Source organism: Loxodonta africana, chromosome 7 (assembly GCF_030014295.1).
Source record: "Loxodonta africana isolate mLoxAfr1 chromosome 7, mLoxAfr1.hap2, whole genome shotgun sequence".
Taxonomy (NCBI): Eukaryota; Metazoa; Chordata; class Mammalia; order Proboscidea; family Elephantidae; genus Loxodonta; species Loxodonta africana.
Window position 1 is genome coordinate 72,757,916 of NC_087348.1, and position 12,353 is coordinate 72,770,268.

Sequence of the window (12,353 nt, forward strand, 5' to 3'; positions counted from 1 at the left end):
TCACTAACTACTACCCCAGCAGCTGAGCATACCTTTCCACCCCCAATTCAGTGTCTGTGGGCCACTGGCTCTCTAAAGAAACAGGTAAATGACCCTGGCTGTGATTTCCACCGGGGCTACAGGCATCCTCTGCTGGCCTGTTCCTTTCCCTCTTTACCTGGGCACAATACGACTCAAGTTGCCTCTAGGTACAGGAGACTATAAAAATCCACTTATAGCACAAGTCACAAGGAGTGAGAGGCTCTGTCAGGTATTTCCCCTTGAGGGCCCTGGTCTAGTTTTAATTGGTTTGGAGCAGGTGTGAGCCTACTTGCACCACATACGTACAGTCAGCACCTCCATCTCTTCCTGGGATGTGACTGCTGAGGCCCCAGCTAAGGTAGTGGCGTCAGGGCCTGCTGCCTTAGGGTGGCAATTCCCAGGCCTCATTTGTCTGGAGAGTTTAAAAACTCAAGAGATGCCATAAAAGGTCATTGAGGAACTGAGTGGGTGGGGAGGTCAGAACTCCTGGAACTGGCTACTCACTGCCCGGAGAAACAGGGTAGGAAGCTCCAGCCAGCCCAGGACACAGCCATGAGACCAAAGATTGTTTCCAGTAGCTAGACATACCCAGGGGACCCTCTTATACCCAGAGCCCTTAGTTATAGTCCTATTTGTCCTCCAGGCCTTCTACAAGGCTCAACCACAGTGTTATCTGAGCAGTTTATTCAACCTGAGGTGCTCAGCTTATTTAAAAAGCAGACCATGCTAAGAATTCTTAACCCAAGGAATTGTTCCACTAATTGTGAGTTTTAGGCACTGTACATCCACAGGCTTGGAGAGGAGCTGTCTTCCTGGTACCCCTCAGATCTTACCATATTATGACTGTCTACCCTACCTTTGGAGGCTGACCTATAGTGTCTTCCACCCAAGACTCAGTGGCCACAGAGCCATAGAATCAAGAGAAGAGTCAGCCTGATGCCATCATTTGAAATACTGTCTTTTCCCTTTCCCACAAAGGAGCACATCCTGATGAGAAATCAGAACTTAGTGGGGCTCAAGCTTCCAGACCTTAGTGAAGCGGCTGAGCAAGAAAAAGGTAGGTGGGGTGGGGGGCAGATGCTCCCCTCAGGCCAGGGCTGGAGTTGTGAGTGCTGAATCAAGGAAGGTAAACATATAACCATTAGCTTCCTGACAGCAGTCCTTGTCCATACCAGTGGTTAGTGTGTGTTGGGCACAGAGGAGGCCCTCGGTGAATATTTGCTGATGAATCAATGATCTGGGAGGGTCAGCCAGGCCTGAACTTTTGACACGTCCTTTTCCATTTCCCCTCACACCCAAGAAAACCACCCAAATATATCGGTTCCTCTTTTCAAAGGCATCAGAGTCATCTCTTGCTTTTAATCTGCTGTCGGCACAAAGTCCAAACCCCTGCCCTTCCTTCCCAGTTGACTTCTAGTCCCCTTTTCACCCCCAAACCTTCAGGCTGTCCACAACTCCCCCCCATCCACCCTGTCATACTCATCAAAAGATAAGACGTTCAACCTCTCTCCCTTTCCCCCAGTGCTGCCCTCAACTCCTTGCTGACTTCTCCTGATGTCCTTGATAGAGTGTAACCCTCCTTGACCTGGCCACTGACTCAGCCCTGCTTCCCAATGCCCCCAGCATCCTTCCTCGGCACCATTTTTCAGCATACATATGTTGAGCATCACTAGGGAGCTGGAACTGTGAAGCCTGCTGTCCAGCATCAATCCCCATTCTGTTGCTGACCCACCATGTAACCTGGACAAGCTACTTAACCTTTTGATGCCCCCCCCCCATCAAAAATGGGACTAATAATAGTACCTACTTCCTAGGGTTGTCATGAGGATTAAATGTGTTAATATTTATAAAACATCTAGAACAGTGCCTGGTACATAATAAGTGTGGTCTAGGTGTTACATAGGATTCCAGGTGCCACAATGGTTAAAGCACTCAGCTGCTAACTGAAAGACTGGTGGTTCGAACCCACAAGTTGCTCCTCAGGAGAAAAGACCTGGTGATCTGCTTTCATAAAGGCTATTAAAAAAAAAAAAAAAAGACTATAGCCTAGGAAAACCTATGGGGCAGTTTTACTCTGTTCTATAGGGTCACTATGAGTCAGAATCGGCACACAAGTGTTAGCAATTATTATCCCTAGAAATTAAGGATCTTTGTGTGTGTGTGTGTATGTGTCTTCATCTCAAAGTGCTTACAACAGTACCCCAAATAATCATTTGCTGAATAAAAAAATGAACGAAATTGTATAAGATGTGGCAGAGGAGTTGAAATAGGTACCTAAAAAAATTCAATAGCTATAACCATAAGTGCCCATAGGGTGAGGTCAGAGCAATGAGTATTTCCAATGGCCAGGCTCCTGCCTACCCTTCCCTCTTCTCCAGACCCTCCTCCCTGTGTGTGCTCACCCTCTTGCCTCTATGCCTTTGTTCATGCCATGTCTCCTTCCTGACATGCCACCCCCCTTCCTCTCTGAATCCTATCATACCTGTGCTTCAAAAGGTGGGTCAGTCCCACCAGCTCTCCTCCTTCCTTACTCTATTGTATTTGATTGCCTATATCCCACTTCTTTTAATCTAATTATAAAAAATAAGTTATCTATAGCATTTTACACAGTACAGTCATGTGCTGCATAACATCCATTTGGGCAATGTCTGACTGCATATACATCCGTGGTCCCATAAGGTCATAATCGAGTTAAGAAATCCCTATCAGAGAATGGGACATAGTGGGCATAACCAAACACAGCAAATGCAGCAGCTTCCTGATTGTGCTGCCAGGTGTATAATGGCACAGTACCATATAACCTATAATACATGTCTCGATAGTCATAATAAATGCCCTATGTTACTGGCTTATGTATGTACTGTACTTTCTACCATTATTTAAATGTGAACTTTCCCTACTTACAGATAAAAAGTTTACTGTACAATAGTATATGCTTTGACTCATAGGCAGCAGCATCCAATCTCGTGTATTGCATGTCTCTTGAGTGTTGTAGTGTTATCTCTCTGTTTAATTTTCTTTCAAAAATATTATCATGAAGTACATCATGGTTTCCAAATACAGCAAAATCACATAACACCCTATTTCACAGAACATATACTGGACGTTAAGCAATGCATGATTGTATAGTCACTTTGCTCTCCCAATTTAATCTAATCCTCCCAATAACTAAAAGAGGTAGATATTCTTGCTCTCATCTTGCAGTTGAGGAAACTGGGGCCCAAATATCTCCTCACACCAAATCTCATGTTTTTTCCATCACATGGGTAGTATTGAAACCTTTTTTTTTAGTTGCACGACATTTCATACAAACTAATCCGCAGAATGCCAATATGTGGTGGAGAGGAAAGTGGGACTGCTCCAGTTGAAGGGAGTAGGAGGGCTATGTCCTGCACCCCTGGGCCCTCTCTCTCTTCACCTGTAGCCTTCAGGCACCTCCATGGACCCCAGCTTCACAGAGCACCATTGGAAAACCCTTGTCCTGCATTATGCTGCCTATGGTCAGTCTCAGCCTTCTGGTTATGGATTGTTGTATGGTTTATCCATGGTGTTACCAATGCCATTCGAAGCCCTGGTAGAAATACAGTAACTAACACCTATCCAACATTAACAAGCAGATCACCAGATGTAAAATTAGGACCAAATTTTAAAAAGAAGCACCAGATTTTAAAAAGCACCAAATTAAAAAAAATAATAATCTTTAGAGGAAATTTTTTGAAAATGTACTATATACATCTCTGCTTTTAAACTTTATTAAAGCATATTAAAAACACTAGGAAAAACTTATCTTAAAATTTCACCCACAACCCCATAAATTCTGAAAAAGTAACAATTTACATTCTTTCCAATATTTGTCAATATTTATAATTTTTCACAATTGATTTGATGGTAGATATCACTTCCTGTTTTTCTACTTTTTAACATAATTTAATAACTAATTTCATACATTTTGACTTGTCATAATATTTATCATTTAATGGGTACATAATCCCTTTGTTTTGATATATCTATTGTTGGGTATGTCAGATGTTTGTAGTTCTTTTAACTATGATTAACAACCCTACTGTAAACTTTGCACTTGCAGTTTTATTCTTTCTTCCTTTAAGTTATTCCCTTGGAATAAATTCTCAGACTTGAGATTCACTGGGTCAAAGTGTAGAAACATTTGCATTTACCAAATTACTACCAGTTTATAAAGCTGCCTACAAAGACTGAGTGTATATCTTTCTCTGAAGCATTACCAGCACTGGGCTTTGCTTTGCTTTGCTTTTGTTCCTTATGAGCCAAAATATAGTTAAGAACCAGATAATCAAATAACAACAATGACAATAATGTATTATTATTATTGTGAATAATCATGTATGAAATAGTACTTCATTATTATTCCAATTAATTTGCTAACAAGTTCAACATAAATTTTAAAAAATATTTATTTACCATTTTTATTATTGGGTCAATTAGCTACTTGTTTCTTTGCCCACATGTCCATTGAGTCTTTAGTTTTTTGTTTGTTTTTGTTGGTAATATGTACATTTTTTTTATACATTATCGATATTAAAATTTCATCTGCTATATTTTTCTCAGTGCTTATTCTTTTTGTTGTTGTTGCTTTTTAACAAGTTTTGTGTTATTTCAGAGAAGTTGTAAAGTATGTATATGATACTTTCTTGCCTATCTTTTCCTTTGAAATATCTTTTATTATTTCAATTATTATAAAAATATTACTTCTCCTTAATTAGGTTTACAAATATATTTTCTACTAGTTTGTCTCTAGTTTGATTTATTCATATTTATTTTGCTAATACCTTTGAAATTTATTTTAAGGTATAGGTATTTTAAGATTTATTTCCAAAAAAATCAAAAACCAAACCCATTGCTGTCGAGTTGGTTCTGACTCATAGTGCCCCAATAGAACAGAGTAGAACTGCCCCATAGGATTTCCAAGGAGTGGCTGGTGGATTCGAATTGCTGACCCTTTTGATTAGCAGCCTGAGCTCTTAACCACTGTACCACCAGACCCCCACTTCCTGTAATCTCAATAATATTTTAACAGTTTTTACATTTGTGTTATTTTATGGTTTATACAATCATATGTTACATACTTCTGTATATATACCAAAGACTGGTTTTGGACTCTTGATTCTGTTTTATTTTGATCCATACTATATACCATTTCAATTGTTGCTGCTTTATCATATGTTCTAGTATGCAATGGGACTAGTTTTCCCTCATTGCTCTTCTTTTTTAGAGTATTTGTTGACATTCTAGATACAGAGATTTAGTGCAAAATAATGGAAAGAGCAATTGGACAAGAAGTCAGGAAATTTGATTTCATGTCCCAGTCCAGATACCAATTAATGGAGTCTTTAAATATGTTCCTCAACCTCTCTGGGCCTCTGTTTCCTCTTGGACTAGATGATTTTATAAGTCTCATTTAACTCTAACCTTCTAAGATTCAAGGATTCCAGATTCTTCCAGTCTGCCTCTTTTCTGCCTATTTCTCTAAATGAAATTTATACCACTTTGTACTATATTTTAATTGTGATTGCTCTAAAGCCAGCTACAAATTAGATTCAGAAGAACTGCTCTTGTTTGTTTTCACAGTTTATAGACTTTTGAATTATTTAATTTGTAAACATTTAGTTCTCATGCAGGCACATTATTTGTCCCTCTATTAATATAGTTTTTCCTCTAAAAGATTTGAGATTATTTGTATAGGTCTTCCATATCTCTTGTTCTGCCACGTTCTATATGATTAACATTTTTGCTTGTTCATTTATGAAGAAGGTTCTTTTTCATTAGATTTTCTAGTTGATAATTAGTAGCATAGATGAATACTGCTTGGTTGTTAAACATATTGTATAATATGACTACTATTTACAAATGGTAGCGTGATTACTACAGCAATTAACTAGCATGATTTCTATATCTAGAGGGATCACTATGTGCCAGGTACTATGCTAAGCATTTGACAATGTTTCACTTAATGCTTACAACAACCCTGGAATATAGGCCGTATTATCCTGATTTTACAAACGAGGAAATTAAGGCTCAGGGTGGTAAAGGTCACATGGTTATTAATTGCCACAGCCAGGAGTGGAATCCGGATGTATCTAACTCCAAAGGCTCTTGACCACTGTATAAAACACTTCTCTTTTTCAAATTCACAGTCAAACCATGTTATTTTTATTTTATCCAATTCACCTTTTGTCTTCTTTGTGTGAATGTGAGCACCTGTGTGTATCTCTACCTGTTTTATTACTTTGGCAAGATACTCTAATGCAATAACAGTGATAAGGAGAACACATGCCTTTTTTTCTGTTTTTAATTACTTTTTTTTTTAATGTTTTTCTTCAAGGACCACATTGTATCTTTTTACTCAATAGCTGTACTTTTATTTACAGGAAATATTCATTCTTCCAAGTTTAAAGATTTATATTGAATTTTATCAATTATGTTTCGGATATCTGTTGAAAGAATCATATGTACTATATCATTTAAGGAGCTCTGGTGGCATAGTGGTTAAGAGCTCAGCTGCTAACTAAAAGGTTGGCAATTCAAATCCACCAGCTGCTCCTTGGAAACCCTATGGGGCAGTTCTACTCTGTCCTACAGGGTCTCTATGAGTTGGAACTAACTCAATGGCACCTAACAACAACAATGTATCATTTAACATATTAATTAGTAATTTTCCATATGTAGAAATAAACCTTGCGTTCCTGGAATAAAACTTATTGATCATGATGCATTACTTTTATATATATAAAAAAATTTATATACTCTACTAAATTCTGTGTATCAGTATCTCTTTTAAAGTATTCTGCAATTTTTCTTTACTGGTTAACTTTTTTTTTTTTTTTTGGTTAACTTTAAGATAAATTGGTGTGACATAGAAGCCCCCAAAGATCTAATAACACATGGGAGAGAGAAGCATGTTTCACTCTTGAGTAACAATTTCGAGATGAGCTGTTCAGTTCAGCAGGTGGCTCTACTCCACATGATAATTTGGGGAATCTAGTTTCTTCTCCATTGTCATTTTGCCATTCCCAGAAGTGTTATACCTGTCTAGATGGTCAAAGCTGAATTGTGGGCAAATCTGTGTTCCAGCTTGTGGGGAGGAAAAAGGGTAGAAGTACAGAGAAAGCAAGTTTAAAAAAAAAAAATATAGGGCAGCAGTTGCACACATTTCTTCAGCTCCCATTGCATTGGTGATGACGTGGTCGTGTGGCCATACCTAGCAGCAAGAGAAACCCCTGTGTTTTAGAAGAATTCTGAACAGATTGTGAAAGCTGGCCTGAAATGGGAGAGATTAGAGGCAGGTAAACCAGGTTAAGAGGATTTGGAAGTAGCCTGGTGAGAGTGATGAGACTGTAGACCAAGATAAGCAGGTGGGGATGTGAGGAGGAAAGGTTTAAGACCTCTCTGGAGGTCAGCTTGGCAGGACTTCGTGAAGGAATAGGGTCAAGAGGGGAGCCAGGTACCTGTCTGCATGGCCATGTGGGTGATGGCGCTGTTAATCAGGATTCAAAGCACAGGAGGAGGAGTTGCTCACTTGTGAGGAACTCCTTCCTCAAGAAGGAAGACGATGAGTTTGGTTTGGCCATGTCAAATATCGTTGAGCAAGAGTCTGACAGTCCTGGCTTTGCATCCTGGCTCTACTAGTAACTGGGACCTTGGGGAATCTAATTGCTGAGACTTGGTTTCCTAGTTTTCTGTTTCTCCAGAAAACGTTCTTAGCAATACTTAATTTGCAGAGCTATTATAAGGAATAGATAAGAAAGTGGGCATAATGCATGGTTGATGTTCAATGAATGGGGACCACTGAAATGATTTTTATGATCCTTATCCAGGTGGCAATGTCTAGGAGGTAGGTAGATAGCTGAACCTGGATTTTTAGAGAGGTGTGGGCAGAACAGTGCATTGAATGGGCCAGTCCTTCTAGGCACCCCCGATACGGGGCTCGAAGCCCTTAAGTCTCAGGCAGGGAAGGCCTTCCTGAGAAGACAGATCTGAAGAAAGTTATTCCCCAACTAGTAGTTTTGGCCTATTGGGGCAATGTTGGGGCTTAAAGCATCTTTAACTAGAACCCCAAAAATTACTTTTCCAAATCCCTAAGATATCCAGAAACAAATGTTTTTAATTGGAATGAGCTAGTACAGGCAGGTATTTAGAAAATAGTTGTATTTTTCTTGTTAAAAATGGCTGATGGTGTCCATTATCAAAACATTCAACCAAGAGTGAAAAATACAAAGAAGATAGTAAAAAAAATACTTACACCAAATATCCCCTTCCCCACAAATACAGGAAGGAGGGAGTTTAAGCTATCTGTACTTTTTTGAAGTAAAAAGTGTTAAACTTTAATTGAACTTCAATTAAAGTGAAGCGAAACTGTAGGGATTGCTGAATTTTGGTAATTGTTTCCTCCCCAAAAGATGTATTAGTTTCCAAAAGTTAAAAAATATATATATTATGAAATATATTGATGGTTTGGAGTCATTGAGGTATTTCCATTACCTGTTTCAAATGTTGTAGTACCTATTGACTTCCTGCAGGAAAAGATGAGAATGTCATTATTTCTAAGCATTTTCATATTTCTTCCTACCTTTCCATTTCTACCTATACAAATGTTATTCTTTTTCTATTTTCAAGGTGATAGCATTTACATTCTATTCTATAACAATAACTTCCACAGTTGTTTAGCCTTACACTTGCATGTGAAAAGGATTTCATGCTCCCCACCAGTCCCTTTACCGTTGAACACCACTCCCGAGTTTATTATTTTGATTTGTCTTGTTTAGCTGGACTTCCTACAGTAGTTTTCCTAAATCGGATCAGAGGTGCTATGTTCCCTGAGTTTTAACATGTTTGAAAATATTGTCTTTATTCTTTAAGGACAGCTTGAATGGTTATAAAATTCTTGGATCACTCTTTGCCTCAAACTTTTGTAGATGTTGCTCCACTGTACTCATGTTATACCTAAGTCTGAGACCTGCTGATTTCCGGTACCCCTTGATCTCTACTTCCCCTGTAAGTGGCTTATTTTTCTGTGAGGATAGTTGAGGAATCATTTCCTTACCTTTTTTTTTTTTAGCATGGTATGTTCTTTCAGTCTGCAGGCTCAGTTTTTCCCTCAATTGAGGAAAATTTTTTTCTTATATCTTTGTTCCATTTGTTTGATTCTCTACTTCAGAGACAACATAATTCATAGATTGCTCATCAGTATCTCAACTCCAGATCCGTTATTCCATCTCTGAATACTTTAATCTTTCTTTCCTTCTTTGCATTCCCTGTGCTCATTTCAATCTGCCCCCCTCCACCTTACTAATTCAGTTTGAGACTGTATCTGTTTTATTTCTTCATATTTACAATATATCGGTTAGTTCCATATTTTCTAATTTTTTGGTTAGTTCTGTTATTTTTGGTCTTCAATTTGTTTTCTTAAATTGTAATCCTCTTCCATCTTTGTGTGATCATCTCACCTCACCATTGACTTATTTTCATTTTTTTTTTTTCAGGTTCTAATTTCTCCTAGAGTCAAAACATTTGTGGCATACATTTTTTATGTTTCTTGCAGCTATGTTTCCATCCTGACATCTGCCTTCTGCATGTTTCCTTCCTTCTTTCCCTTATACCTTCCCGCCTTCTTTCCTTCCCCTTTTGGCTATAGCATTTGTGCATAGTTGGCATGCCATTGTTCTCATTTTATTTCTTTTTGATCTGGACATTTTCACCTGGATCTTCTCTTTACGCAGATATATTGTGTAGGTAAATTTTCATTGACTCCTTCCTACCCCTATCTGAGATCTTTCTCTTGCCTTCAGAGCTTGAGTTCAGGGTTGGGTATTTCATGTTTGTCTGCTTTGTTCCAAAGGTTACAACAGGGTAGTACGGGGAAAGGGGAAGTTGTGATGGAGCTGTGGGCAGTAGTATTTGTGGGACTGGTTTCTGCTCTATTTCTGTAAGTCATTCACAATTTAAAACTCGGGTTTATTATACCAAATTGGGGACATATCTTATTTTCTTGGGTAGGTAGTAGTAGGTTTTGGATTGTTTCACCAATTCAGGGGAGAATTGTAGAGACAACCTGCCCCAGATGTTATTTTCTCAACTTGACCCAATTCTTCCCAGCAGCTACTACTACTCCCCTGCCTGGTAAGGGAAGGAAAAGATAGAAAAATCCAAGGAGTTTGGCCCTGTGATATTTTTCAGAAGTAAAAGCTTGATTTGGGGCTTTCCATGTATCTCCTGCCACTCACTCCATCAAAGGGGCTTGCTTTATTTCTCTCTAGTCTTAACAACAACAGAAAAAAACAAACTCACTGCCATCGAGTTGATTCTGACTCACAGTGACCCCATAGGACAGAGTAGAACTGCCCCATAGCATTTCCAAGGCTGTAAATCTTTACAGAAGCAGACTTGCACATCTTTCTCCTGTGGAGTGGCTAGTGGGTTTGAACAGCGGACCTTTTGGTTGGCGGCTGAGTACTTTAACCACTGCACCAAGGCTCCTTCTCTTTAGTCTTACTTTCTGGTAAATCTCTCCATATTGTTCAAGACAATTAACTCCGAGAGAACACTGCAATCATTCTGCTTTTCCTTTTCCTTCTTATTAAGGAAAGCGAAATGGCAGCACAGGCTGCTTTTGTTTTTGTTCCTCTTTTTTTTTTTTTTTTGCTCTTTGAAGTGTTGTTATGGTGGAATGGAGAGCCTTCTAGAGAGCCTGATTCTTCAGAGGAGGAAAAAAAGGTTATCAAGGGTGGGAGCTCTATTTCTGTCTTCTCTAGTCATCATTTTTAAAGATTATTGCCCTCTCCTGTATTTGAGAGTTCTAGTCTTTTTTTTTTTTACTCTTATAGGGTCACTATGAATTGGAATCGAGTAGTTTGGTTTTGGTATTGTTTTGGTTGCTTTTAAAAAAAATTTTTTTTTATTGTACTTTAGATGAAGTTTTACAGAACAAACTAGCTTCTCCTTAAACAGTACATATATCGTTTTATGACATTCATTAACAATCCTACGATATGTCAACACTCTCGCTTCTCGATGTGGGGTTCCCTATTACCAGCTTTCTTGTCACCTCCTCCCTTCTAGTCCTTGCCCCTGGGCTGGTGTGCCTTTTTTGTCTTGTTTTGTTGTATGGGCCTGTCTAATCTTTGGCTAAAGGGTGAACCTCAGAAGTGACTTCGTTACTGAGCTAAAAGGTTGACTGGGGAACATACTCTTGGGGTTTCTCCAGCCCCTGCCAGGCCAGTAAGTCTGGTCTATTTTTGAGAGTTAGAATTTTGTTCTATAGTTTATAAAGAAAATGTTCTACATTCTACTTTGGTGAATAGCATCTGGGGTCTTAAAAGCCTCTGAGCTGCCATCTAGGATACTCCACTGGTCTCACCCCTTCGGGAGCAAGGGAGAATGAAGAAAACTAAAGATTCAAGGGAAAGATTAATCCAAAGGACTAATGGACCACATCTATCACAGCCTCCACCAGGCTGAGTCCAGTACAACTAGATGGTGCCTGGCTACCACCACAGACCGCACTGACAGGCATCAGCCAAAGATTGGACAGGCCCGTAAAACAAAATGAGTGTAAAGGGGCACACCAGCCCTGGGGCAAGGACTGGAAGGCAGGTGGGGACAGGAAAGCTGGTAACAGGGAACTCAAGGTTGAGAAGGGAGAGTGTTGATGTGTCGTGGGGTTGTTAATCAATATCATAAAACAATATGTGTACTAACTGTTTGATGAGAAACTAGTTCTGTAAACCTTAATCTAAAGTACAATAAAATAATAATAATAATAAAAGAATTTTGTTTTATGTTTTTCTCTGGCTCTGTCTGGGACCCTCTATTGTGATCCCTGTCAGAACAGCCAGTGGTGGTAGCTGGGATACCATCTAGTAGTACTGGATTCAGCCTGGTAGAAGCTTTCAAGACCCCAGATGCTACTCACCAAAGCAGAATGTAGAACATTTTCTTTATAAACTATCTTATGCCAATTGAGCTAGATGTTCCCCCAGACCATGATCCCTACAGCCCTCAGTCTAGTAATTTGGTCCCGCAGGGAGTTTGGATGTGTCTATGGAGCTTACATGACCTTGCCTTGGACAAGTTGTGTACAAGGCAGAATGTGTACTGTCTTACCCTTCCCCAAAGTTACCATTTATCTATTGTCCATTTAGTGTTTCTCCATCCCCATCCCACCCCATAACCATCAAAGATTGTTTCTTTATGTAAATCTTTTCATGAATTTTTATAGTAGTGGTCTCATACAATATTTGTCCTTTTGTCATTGACTTATTTCACTCAGCATAATGCCCTCCAGATTCATCTATATTGTG

At 39.1% G+C, this 12,353-nt stretch overlaps 1 protein-coding gene across 1 annotated transcript in view; it reads left to right on the plus strand.

The window, feature by feature from the left end:
* IRAG1 (inositol 1,4,5-triphosphate receptor associated 1) overlaps window positions 1–12,353 on the plus strand; it is a 156,019-nt gene that overhangs the window by 91,799 nt on the left and 51,867 nt on the right. The window contains 1 exon segment of the mRNA XM_003412003.4: window positions 1,000–1,078. Within this exon segment, the coding sequence (XP_003412051.3) occupies window positions 1,000–1,078 (79 nt within the window).